Here is a 13,027-nt window from a genome sequence, read left to right as displayed (position 1 = left end):
AAAGCAGAAAGTGCAATTTCAGTGCATGATCTTCCTGTGTGAAAAATGATGTAAACTGCAGAACTAGGTGTTGAGAAATATTAGCAGAAGAACAAACACACATGCTGCAACAAAATTAGTCAAGACTGTGTTACAGAGTTTCACATATGACCGACAAAATCTTTGATTTAACTCCCTGTGACCCTTAGAAATGTCATGATTTAGGTGTGATGTTCATTAACTCACTGGGTGTTTTTTTTTGTAATGATATGGTAATAGCTTACAGTACAAAAAGTGCCTGTGTGTATATGTGTCTGTATGGCTTTAACTCTTAAACAATGAAAGCAAGACTTTTGTTTAACCCACTGAGTTAAAGCTGAAAGTCTGCACGTCAATAACATTTTGATTGTGTGATTTCATATCCACTGTGGTCGTTTAAAGAGGCAAGATTGTCAATTTATCCAGATATTTATGGACCTGAATGCATTTTACAGCTAATTCTCCATGGAGCAGGGGTAAAATGAAAAAGATGAAATAGCAGAGCAGAGCAAGACAAAGAGGGCCAAGCTATAAACCTTTCGTTTTTCTGCCTCTAGAGGGAGATAAAGACATGATAAAGCCTGTTTGAAAGTCTCACCTTTACTCCAACGTACCTCATGTCATTGTTGCCAAATAGCTCAGTGTTTGTCTTATCTGTCCATAAAACTTGCATGCATTTTGTATGCATTTGACATGTCCATGTGGGCATCTGCAGATTTCTGCATATTGATGTATATTTCACTTAACTGTGGACAGTGACCCTGGTGTTCATGCACTAGTTCCAGTTCAAGGCAGGTATGAGCCTTAGTGGTTCCAGGGTTCTTCCTGAAGATCCTAACCAATTCCCGCTCATCGGAGGGTAACAGTTTAGGTCTTCTTCCAGGCCTTGGCAAAATGATGGCTTCTACTTACATATAGTGTTTTTAACTGATGATCTTGTATAAATCTGTGAGTTTCCTTGTTAGATCCTCACTGAGTTCCTTGGACTTTCCAATTGTTCCGAGTGTTAGTCAGTCTAATGAGTGCTGTCAAACAAAACCATTTTATGTTGGCAAAAAGGACCTACCAGCTGTAGTCAATCATGATCACTAATGAGAAGTTAATAGGTTCAGCAACAATTATTAAATGTTTTTAATGAAGTTAACATATTCAGGTATGAAAACCATTGAAGATGTATGCTGTACAATCATTTCCACCCTGGCCAAATGCAAAGTTATGACCACAACTATATATCTAATATAAGATCTATGATCATTTGTGCTTTTAAAATTGTACCGTGCATTTTGCAGTTCTTAATGCATCCAGGAGCCTGCAGGAAGTGTTGTATTCTGGTCATTTGAGCACACCTGTCATTACATGCAAATTCAGCCGGTCAGAGAGCATTAAGTCAATAGTAACGTTTTATTATTGCAAATTATTGTAAAAGGTGTGTACCCATGAGCTAGTTCATGTTTGTGCGCACACACAAAGAGAGTAAAAACAGTGTATAAATGAGGTTCATAATAGGCTGTCATTCTGCTATGGCTAAATCAGGATTATGTAAGCAAGTTACAAAAATATGAAACTATAATAAACTAAACTTACAAGATGTGTAATTAGATTATGATTACACTGTTAATGACTGTCTTTGTAAGGGAAATTTTATTTGACCAACAGAGGATGCATTTTATTTGCTTAAAAAATTTGCATAAAGGAAACAAGAGTATTTTTGAAATTTAAAAAATTGTGGCTGCATCCATTTTTAAGTGAACATTTATTTATGTTTATCTGTTTTGTAATTTAGTTAATTATGGTTCTTATTACAACGATGTCCGGTAATTTGTATTCAGTTCATTTCAAACTAATGCACAATTTCCACCCAGAGCTATTAGCTGAAAACTTAAGACCCAGTCCTGCTGATCAGTGACTGATATCAACACTGACTGACGTTAACCAGCCTAATTCCCTCAGTCATGTATAATATTTAATAAATATATATATATTATTTAGTACTGAGGGAATGTATTACCCAACAGGCACACTGATGACGGGGTGAAGGATGAATTTACTTACTGTATGGATTCCTAATGGTTGTAAAATAGTGTATTAGTAGTAGTGTATGTGCAGTATATGTAAATTCTTACATTCATCTTAAAAGTTGTCAGACTTGCCAGAAACCTGCTCCAAACTTTGTTCGTTAAAGGTCGACATACACATTAACATATATAGTATAGGAATCTTTCTCCCTGAGGAAAGATATGTAATTTTTTACTTTAATCATGATTACAGCTTTAGCAGTAATAAACTTTTTCAAACAGTTTGCTATTTGATGTGTCATCAAATACAAGCCTAATGCTTAGCTTTCAACCTCTTTTTATAAAGAGGGCGCATTTTATTTGAATATAGGAACTGCCAGCATGTTTTATTAGAGTTTCTTCAGTAGAGGGCAGTGTTTGATTGCAGGTGAATAATGCATCACTCCTGGTACCTGCTATACTGAGTTTCTGGCCATGCTTTGGGCATGTGTTTGAGTGTACAGCGTGTGTCAGGAATATCGAAATAGGTCACATTTCTGTGAGTGTCTTTGCCTGCAAAAGGAGTCATCATGGCAAAACTGCAAAGCCGCACACTTCCTCTGAATAAGAAAAGGCTTTTCATGAACCGGTATGAGTAATGGTGACACATGAATGTAGATGATGAGTCTGTATAAGCAAAGCCTGACACACAAACACCAAATTAACTGCGGTCAACTCTCCACCATGCTGTCACTCTCTGTGTATCTCTCGCTCTCTCTGCAAGGCTCGGTGTGCTGTCTGCAGAGAATGCTGGTTGCCCGTGACGACGGTTGCTAGGAAACCGTTTTGGAATGACTTCATAGCATCGGGCATGCTCATGCCATGGCTCACGATGAATAAAATCAATTCACTTTCCTTCTTACCCAAATGTGCATTTAAATAAGGGGGAAATATTGTTTGGCACCGATAACACTTCATCAGCACGCACATATGTGGTGGATAGAAAGTGTTTTCACATTAGCACATCTATGGAGGAGAAGATTCTAGGCTCCTGTGAGATGTCTTGTGGAAAAAAACGTGAATATAGTCCAGCTGATGCCTATGTTGTTCTTGTACAACACATTTCCAATCAGTGGTCCCACAGAAGCTGCTTTTTTTCCCGTGCATAAAACTTGGAGAAATGAGGCTGATTGAATATTTTCACCCTCTTTGTCTCTCGCTGCTATTCTCTTATGCCCACACTCCCTCAATCCCGTATGTCCTTCGCCTACAAACCCCTGCTCACATTACCCTCTCCCATCCATCTTTCTCCCTCCTAATTCTCTGTCTCTCTGCAGTAGTGAGATAAGATGTTCGTCCCTCTGAGCTGTGGTGAGGTGTGAGAGAAGAGAAGGGGTTTCCCCCTCTTCCTTTAACTACCTCCAAGGACTGCAGGCCAATGAGGGCAACCACACATATCAAATGTATGCGTCTGTGCATGTTGGTGCAGGGTAGTTTCTGTTTGTGTGTGGGTGTAAGGGCATATCAATGTGCAAGTGCAGCATGTTTCTAGGGATTGCTGTTTAATGAACTTTAGATTAGATGTCAGACATATTCCCTCTGGCAACAATCAACCTGGCGCTCTTAAACATGGCCAGAACCCTTGGCACACCCCAATATATAACAGTAAATCTCAACCTTGGCCATGACTGGTGACTCTAAATAGCAAAAACCAATTGCACTAACATCTTGTTGAAAGCAGAGACTAACGCCTCAGTTCTCAGATGTAAAGTGTGTATGAGTGCGTGTGTTTTGTGATGATTTTACTCTATTTCAATGCTTAAATAATTCCTGGACTAATCCTTTTACACCAAACGTTTACCAAGAGTGAACAGTTTAAATATTTAATGATGATTATGTGGTTAGTAGATTAATGCAGTAATCAACACTTCATTGGCTTACTATTTTAATCCCTCAGACACATACCACATAGATTTGTCAATATTAATTTACGAGATTGCTTTTTTGCCTCTTTTGAGGCTTAATGTGGAGGCAGAAATAAGAGTGGAAGGGTAAAATTCAAGGGATGATACTGATTTTTCTATCCTAGGATTATCAAGCATAGAAGCTGTTGACTGAAATTTACACCCAACATGTGAAAACCTGGAGCAGCGGGTCCCAGTCTGCCAGTTTTTCCATCAGACCTCCCACAGTATTGACAGTGATTGTTAACAGGGACACATCTTATCTCTCCAACTCCCTACTGAGCCGATTCTGTTAGTCTGTGTAGACAAGAAGTCCCTGTCCACCTTATGAGAGTCAGCAGCAGCTTACTCTCTTTTGGCATTGATTTAGCTGTTGTTGTGTGACAGGGTCACACATTGACTTATAGGGTCTTCTGTTGTCAGCCAGATGCCCGGACACACAGTGAATAATGATAAATATGACTCCTTTTTTCTTTCCTTCCACTGTTTCTCTCTGTTTTGTTGTCCCATTCTGCCATGGGGCTGCCAGTCTCTTGTTTAGTGTAGTCACCTGGCTTGCTGTACCAGATAGGTTTTGATATATCCTACTATGCAAAAGTCTTGGCTCATCCTTCATTTCTTATATCTTGTTTTCTTCCAAGCAGCCAGACTTTCTTGTAATCTTTTAAAGTGGTCTTGAGCAATAGTTTTCTTCTCTGAAGGTCTTGCAAAGTTTTTTCCTGGCCACTGGCTGTTTTGTTTTTTTTTATATTTATTTAATTTAGTCCAGTCCTCAGACCTGACCATTTTCACAGTATTGTGATCTTTGTTTGCTGAGTCACTTAACACTGACCTATGAATCTCGCAAGTATATAAAAGGCATCTAACCAAAGAGATGAAACTGTGTTGTGTCTACACATAGCAGAGAAAAGACTATTTTAAATGGAATCTTCAGGCACTTCATTCCTAGCAGCCTGATGCAAAAATCTGTTCCCACTGAATACATAAAAACAGATATAAAGTAGTATTTTTGCACCAACAAGATAATTCCAAAAGAGCTATTAGCTGAAAGCTGCTTGCTGTGCAGTGTGTATTTAAAAAATATGAGGTAAATGGACAATTTGAGGACAAAAGAAGAAGTGTCCTGTGTAAAAAGCTCTCTGCAGCAGATTAACGGTATCTAAAAGCCACATTCTCAAGAAATAGGCAGAAATCCAGTAAAGACCTGGTAGTTGAGCTGAGAGATACAGCTAAAGCTTCAGTTAATTCATCTACTGTTTGCTTAAGTCTCATCGCAAATGGTCTCAGTGGAAGGGTGGCTGTCAAAAAGCAATTCTTAAGGAAAAGAAACAGGTATAAAAGGTACAGGTAGTGGATCTTATCAAAACGGATGGCATTGTGAATGCAGAAAAGTGTTTTTGCTGCACTTGCGGAAAAGTATCTGATTATGTGCTACCATGAAATACCTTCTAGAAAGTGTCTGATTGGCATTGGGTTCATTTTAAAGCATGGCAGTGAACGTTAGATTATATGTTGATGCAGTAGAAGCATACCTTGATGAAAACACACACCGAGACAATGAAACGCTATCATTCATAGATTGGCCTTTTCAGAGCCCGGACTTCAACATTACTGAAGAAGTGCTGTCATGCCATCAGGGAACAGAGCAATAAGCAGCCAACGTCCAAAGAAGAGCTCTGAATGTCCTTCAAGAAGCCTGGAGAACTATTCCTGAAGACTACTTAAATAAATGAGGTTACCTAAGAGAGTTTAGGCTATATTGCATAATAAAGGTGTTCATATTAAATACACACTGCGGGTCTCAATAAAGTGCTGCACTTTGTGAAAGGTGACTCAAGTCACCTTTGCACAGTGCTGTAGTTCTGCAGATATTCCCTGGTTGAATTTCCACTATTGGATATTTTAAAAAATCAAACTAAATAATCAAACTAAAAAAGTGGTGTCTGGCTAATTTATCAGAAGAGCACTGAAACGTCCAGAGTGGCAGATGGAACAACAGATTAAACGACAAAAAAGACATCAGGTTGAAGCATGAGTTGGAGAGCCTCTACAAGGAAAAAAACTCAATAAAAAAAACCAAACCTCGTTTATGCTTTCTTTTTCTTTTTTCTTTTCTTTGTTTTGATGTAGTTTAATTGGTAATCATTGCAATTAATTCCTTTGTTTCCCCATGAAGTTACAGTCTCTAATTACCTCAGCCGATTGGCCGTCTGCTTTTTGCAGTGTAATTGCAGCTCTCAATAGAAACACAAACAGCCAGAAGAAAATTACACACCATTTTCACATTTGTCCATGATGTGACCCTCATATGTTCACTCAGTGGAAATGCTGTTGTCTGTACTGGAAAGTGTGAAATTTACAACGAGGGTTAAACGCAGAAGAATATAAAAAAGCAAGCGTGCGAGAACCTAGAGGCGCCAGAACAATAAAGCTGCACACTCGGACCAAAGTGTGTCTGCTCACATCAGCGTGATGGAAAAAGTCACCAGGGATTAATTTTGGGGTTCAGCTGGGGCGACGGGGACAGGAGTGAAGTGGAGGAGAGGAGAGTAGATGAAGGGGGATGGGGAAAGGATGGAGGCAGTGGGGATGGGTTTAAGGAAAGTGTGCATTATTGAAATGTGCAATACCCTGTGTAGTATTGTCCTGTGATTGCGATGTTTATCACCCCCTATATTCCACCCATTCTATTCTTTATGTCCTGTAGAGGTGTAATAGTGAGTGGGATGACGAGGTGTGTGTGTGTGTGTAGGATTTGCTGACAGGTTAACATTCACTGTCAGCAGTAATGTGTGATGGTGATATATGGGTATGACAGTAGGGCTTGCCTGGCACAGCACATATAGTCTGGTTAAAAAAAAAAATAGCACTTCGACCTTATGCCTCGATGAATTTTTATGTTTGTCCCCTCAAAAAAAATGTTTTATTTAGCCAGAGTAGTAATATATATTTAATAAAGAGAAACAGAAACTGTGAAAATTTGCTGTGAAAATAAAATAATTTTCAGGCGCAAATGCGCTCTAGATTTATGTATAAACTTACATTTAAGAGCCTGCTGTGAGGTCAGAGGTCATCTTATTAATGCAATTTGAGCTCCTCTCTTTGCCTCCCTATAGAGACCTCTGTGGCGCCTGACAATTTTCACCTCATCAATAAGCTGGTGTTTTACAGAACTAGGGATTGATACAGTGTGTGTCTGCACTGTCTGTTTATGTTTATTCATCTGTGTCTGTTTCATGTCACTGAGGCGTGTGAATTTGTTAGCACGTGCAGCGATACGGTCGCGTGGTGTCATGGCGATGTTCCGTGTGAAGTAGTAAATTGTCTTATGTTAAGTGAACCGAGGAGTGTTTTCCCGAGGGAAATCTTTTGTTTATATATGCGTCATTAATGAAATTCATGACTTTGAATGCTATCCCTTTTTAATTAGATGGTTAGTAGCTCAGTGGCTGTAAATATTGCATAAATTTCAACCTTATGGATCCCCGAGCAGTGCTTTTATTAAGCATACATTCATGTTTGTGATGGCGTAGTCCAGAGAAGACTCTTGTGCAACCTCAGTCTTTGCATTAACGATAAAATCAGTTTGACAATGCTTGTTGTTCATACATGAACATAATAGGACCACATTGGTGATCATGTCCATGCATTGCTGTGCTTAAATGTCTGCGCCGTCCAGGCAAGGCTGCGATCAATGCTGAACTTTGACAGCAGATTCCAGTTTATCTGCTTTTTCATCGGTGCAGTGGATATCTGATGGTGTAGTGGTCACAGCAGGATTTCAGCTTGTCGACACAAATCAATCACTTGGCCATTGATTAACTGCTGCTGGGATGTAAACGTACCTGAAGACACACATATTGATGCACTTTGACCAAATCATGTTACGGAAGAGAGCAGTGGATGCTTTTTGCGCAGCCTGATGTGTTAAAGTTAGACGTAATAAATGGAATTATTCCTCTTATCTCCACTTCAGCACACATTAAGAGTGTTTAGAACCATTTGTTTAACACGCTTTTCCTTGGCTTTTCTCTGTTGGCCCTCTGTGTGTTTCAGAATTGATTCTGGGATTTTACTGACCAATTTTAAAGCAGATTTGGGTCAAAAATGCCGATGTGCCCGTATGAACCAGTTCACAGCCTTTTAATTTGAGGTGCTCAGGGCTTAAATCTAAAGATGACTGATTTTGCCATCAGGGCTCCTCAGCTTTGGAACAGCCTGCCTGAGGAGATAACGCTCACAACATCAGTGATGTCCTTTAGGTCAATTTAAATACTCTTAGGGCAATTTGAATACTTTTGCTTTCATTTAAAAAATGTACTTTACTTTTAATTTTTTATGGTCCTTAATCGGCTGTCTAATCATCTAGGATTTTTCAGTTGCCGTGTTTTTATTCATTTCATTCGTTTATTGATAGTTTTTAATATTGACATTTTGTCAGTATAATATAATGTGTCATTTTATTGTTAATTTTAAACAGCCTCTCCATTCATCATTTTGTGTTGGATTTCTGTTTGGCTTTCTTTATTTAATTTACAAGCAGATTCCTCTTTTTCCTCACTTCTTTTACAGCACTTTGCAAAGTCTGTTGTTAATGGTGGTATACATAAAAAGTTATTACTGTTCTCTTACTGTTTTTATCAGAAGGACATTGTAAATTTAAAGGTTAGGACTGTGGAGGGGCAAGGATATGTTATGCTGTAGACAAAAGCTAATCAGGAATCCTCAAAGATAAATTATATAGCAATCATCTGAGTTAATTTGATTCTTTTTTGGGCCTATCTGGGTCAATTACAAGAAGCAAGGATAAGAAACAGGAGAGGCAGAGTGCTTCAATTGCATTCCAGGTATAAAGGCTTGTTGAAGTCAGCGGGCAGCCATTTGAACCACTGATGTCTTCTAAGTGCATAGTTTGATCCAGCTGCTGTGACTGAGGAAAGACAGCAGGCACAGGAGTGATTTACTTATCTATTTATTTATTCCATGTATTTATTTATTTATTTCGAATTATCCCACCGCCTCTGCGTGCGCCCACCCTAACGGACATTGTTGCCATGGCAACGGCGAGATGCAACTCAGAGCAGAGGTGATGATTTGTTCACATTTTCATCCATTTATAACGGGGAATAACGCTGTAATGCTGTAATAGAGCAACAACAGACTGAATCTAAGAATCTAACATCACAGCACCAAAGCGCTGCTGTAACACAATATACCGGATGACCTGTCACATGCTATGAATATATACTGTGGGCTTTGGTGCAGGTGTAGCTGTGTAAGCGTGGGCATGCCAGGAAAGGAGGGACAGGGTTTGTGTGTGTACTTGTGTGTCTAGAGAGTGACTCATGCCTTGTCTGTTAAGAGAAAAGAGGCTGATCAGGTTGCTAGGCGATTAAGAGCCACTATTGTCTGTAGGGACAATAGGAGACCCAGGAGTGCCCTCTTGTCGCTTTCTTTTCTCTCTCTCTTTTTTTAATCCTTTTTTTTTTACACGTACTACAAATGTACATTTTGTCTGACCCACCCCCCCAGCTTGGGCGGGAACACAGAGTTGACAGTCAGCAGGAAGATCGACAAAAGGGCATTATGGGAGATGGGGGGGGGGATGTCCAAGGTAGCAAAACAGGCGGACAGAGAGATCAGAGTGCAAGCAGAGGGAGAGCACTGCCAGGAGAGCTGTGCCATAGAGAGAGAGCGAGAAAAAAACCTGCAATCATTTGCCACATTGAAGGGAACAAATGTAGCTGGAGGCACTGAGGGAGAGGGAGAGAGAAGAGGACAGGCAGAGAGAGAGAGAGCGGGAGAGGGAGAGAGAGGGGGAGAACGAAAGCCAAGGAGAAAGGGAGAGAGTTAGAGAGAGACAGAAAGAGAGGGCAACCTTCCGTGGACATTGCACGTTAAAGCCACACTGTTTTGTACGGGAAGATCCACACCAACTGACAGGTTGGCGGAAGGAGGAGAAGCACTGGGAGTTTGGCACTGCCCTCTCTCCTGCTGCCTCCCTCTGTGTGTGTGTGTGTGTGTGTGTGTGTGTCTATATGCTTGCACTCACACACATACAGACACTGGCTCTCTCTGTGAGCCTGTCAGAGCGCTGGGCTCTCTGGGTGGGTAGGGAGCAGTGTTGTAGAAGAGATGTTCGCTCTGAGGATGAGACAGCGTTTCTAACAGGATCTATTTGCGGACTGGAATAATACGGTGACACAATCGAGAGGGGCCCGAGCCCACTGGAACCAACCTCATCAACTATGGAGGGACTGCTGTCTCCAATGAGGACGCGGGTAAGTCACCATGGGGATTGCAGAGCATCCCACACGCTGTTTCTTCCACAGGAATCCATCACCAGAATAGCATAGAGTGAGATGGCGTGCCCTAAAAGCTGCATGATTGCTGAAATAAATCAGAAATTGTAGGCAGGATGCAGGGAGAGAGTGGGGGGCGCACGTCTCAGTTTGGTGTGTAGGTAAAAATGTTAAACCTGAAATTTAGTTTCAGCTTGCATGCAGTCTGTGTGTGTGTGTGTGTGTGTGTGTGTGTGTGTGTGTGTGTGTGTGTGTGTGTGTGTGTGAACAGATTAACAAGGGATTGCTTTGAAAGAATGACTCAGTGTTTTCAAAGTGGTGCCCATCTCCATTCAGCACAAACCACTGGCCTTTTGATTTATGGTAGAGAAGGAGCACAGAAAGAGGTGCAAGGGAGGAGCCGTGCAGTGAATTGGATGAATATCTGAAAGTGGCCTTTCACTATTGTTCCCGTTAAACATGACCTTTTGTATTAGTTGCTCATGTCCCTGTCCGGCATAGTTGACTATAGGCTGTACCCTGTACTCAGCATCTGTTGGACAGTGATTGAGCCTGAAGCACACAGAAAAGGCTTGTGAGAGAAGTAAATTATATGTGTCTGTCTGTGTTAGCGATTGTGTGTTACTTTAGAACGTACAGTACCAGGGAGTTTATTCAGCACCAATGTGAGGACAGTAATCGAGACTGAGAGGTGTCATTCCTTGTACGTTTTGACCCTGCTGCTTCTTCTGGATGGCAGTTTGTGTTACTAAATACATACAGTATATATTGATGTTTATAAAAGCATTACTGCATTATTTTTGCAGGAGATGGGAATGATTTTGTAGAAGTTTCTCAGCAGCCATTAATCCAACACTAAATCAGGCGCAGGAAATAAATAACTTATTAGCTGGACCCTCTGTTACTATTTTACCTGCTTCCCCCTTCCTGGGAGGACAAAGATGATTTAGCAGCACTCATTTTATCACCACTGGTACCGACCCGTGCAGCATAAAATAAATTCCCATACATGTGAGAATTTGCATACATTTTAATAGGCTGTTTATTTCTGTTGTAACCTGCAGGTATAGTTCATACACACAAGCTTCGATGTGCGAAGATGCTGAAAGGTTTGAGACACTGGGATGACCTGATGGGATTGTCACACATGAGTACCCCCGTCTGCTCACCTTCCCTCTCTCGCCTTTACAACTCACACTCCTTGTCTTCTTTTCAGTGGGAGTTTTGACCCTTTTTTTCTTTTCCCGTGTGCATTTGGATTCGCCCAAATTCTTCTGGTGTTTTAAGCCAGATCTTTCTTGCTTCTCCATCCTTTTTGTCTGCCCACCTGTCCGTCTGCCTGTCTGTCTGCCCCTTGTCGTGTATTTGGCAGTTAATGCGAGCGATGTAATTGGTATTTGCAGATCGGCCCGTGCTTTAATCCAAAGGGGAGTGTTAGCGGGCTGTTTGGAGATAGACTTGGCTTCAGAGATATGGCGCCGAATCAAGTCTGCTATATCTGTGCTGTCTGCCACCCTGGACAGATTTGCCACAGAGCTGTTGGAATCATTTTCAATAACTAAATGACTTTTTGCATTTATCTTCATCAGCCACATTGAGCTTCACATGCCCCACAGTTGATGTGGGTATCTCTGTTTTGGCATCAAAGTCACTTTCAGTGGATTTATGAATCACAGCGTGATGAACCAGTGCAGGAGTCTGTCAAAGTTTATGCTGCATAATCTCATCTTAATACACTTACTCTCATCCTCTGAGATAAAAGGGCGTATGTAGTGAAAGCAGGAGTTTTGATTTGTGGCTTTCAGGAACAGTACGGAAGGTAATAAATCCCAGATATTTGTTTTCAGAAGCAGCGTAATGCTGTGTTGTTTCTCAACAGAAGTGGAGCCATCTACTCTCACAGCAAATACTGCACCTGAAGTAAATAAAAGAAACTGAAAAGAAAAAATGCTATCCCATTTAGGACCATTTTAGCCACTAAATAGTTCATTCTTTCTGAATCTTACTCCAAGGGTGTGCAAAAAGATGTTCAACACCTACTAAGAGATTGAACCAGCTATAGCCTGTAAAAGCTCCACTATTCCTAATCCTCAGCTCACTAAAATGGGGAAATTGTGCTGAGAGGGCCGTGTCAGCTATCGAGTGGCCTGTAGAAGAGCTGTAGTCATATCTCCCCAAAGCTCCTGTTCTCTCTACTTCAATCCAGCAAGTTTTTTTCCATGTGCACTCTCTTTCTTTATTTGGATGACAGTAAAGGCCACTGATGCAGGAAAATGAAATAAAATAAGCATCAGTGAGCTGTGCGTCTGTGTTGCCTGTGCATAGTTACATACAGCAGAAAAACAGGTCAACACGCACACACACACACACACATTGCATACAGGATGCAGTAAGCAAAGTAATCCTGAGGGGAATCTGAAAAAAAGTAGCTAGTTTGTTAGTAGCCAGTCCATAAACTTTGCTCACATGTACCCCTTGCTATTATATTTTCTCTGTGTCTTTCAATGTGCTCTTACAGTTGCAGTTTATTTTAGTCAGGACAAATATCTCACTGCACTTAATTTCCAAACTTTATCTTAACTCTGCGCACTGTCCTCTTCTTGTTTTTTTTGTTTTTTTTGTAAACGAGAGACTTGAGGGTACATCCAGATTCTGTTGGCCCTTGCAAACCCGAAAGATGCGCTCACAGACTCCTAAAAAGAAAAATAGAGTTCCCTGTAGGTTTCCCCTTCTTGTGTCTAATATATGC

General features: G+C 40.7%; 1 protein-coding gene across 2 annotated transcripts in view; it reads left to right on the top strand.

The window, feature by feature from the left end:
- Positions 1-13,027, top strand: part of frmd4a (FERM domain containing 4A) — a 96,480-nt gene that overhangs the window by 9,270 nt on the left and 74,183 nt on the right. Inside the window, exon 1 of one of the 2 annotated variants that reach the window (XM_085281976.1) lies at positions 9,602-10,257. The exons of the other annotated variant lie outside the window; for it this stretch is intronic. Coding sequence (XP_085138102.1) covers positions 10,225-10,257 — 33 coding nt within the window. The 5' untranslated portion in view covers positions 9,602-10,224. Of the gene's footprint in view, positions 1-9,601; positions 10,258-13,027 lie in introns of those variants that run through there. 2 annotated transcript variants of the gene reach the window in all.

This window comes from Mchenga conophoros, linkage group LG7 (genome assembly GCF_057382185.1).
Source record: "Mchenga conophoros isolate Kocher_MC1m ecotype Shallow Benthic linkage group LG7, M_conophoros_male_GT1.1, whole genome shotgun sequence".
Lineage (NCBI taxonomy): Eukaryota > Metazoa > Chordata > Actinopteri > Cichliformes > Cichlidae > Mchenga > Mchenga conophoros.
Note: the sequence above shows the minus strand (reverse complement) of the source record. Positions and strands in the feature narration are given on the sequence as shown.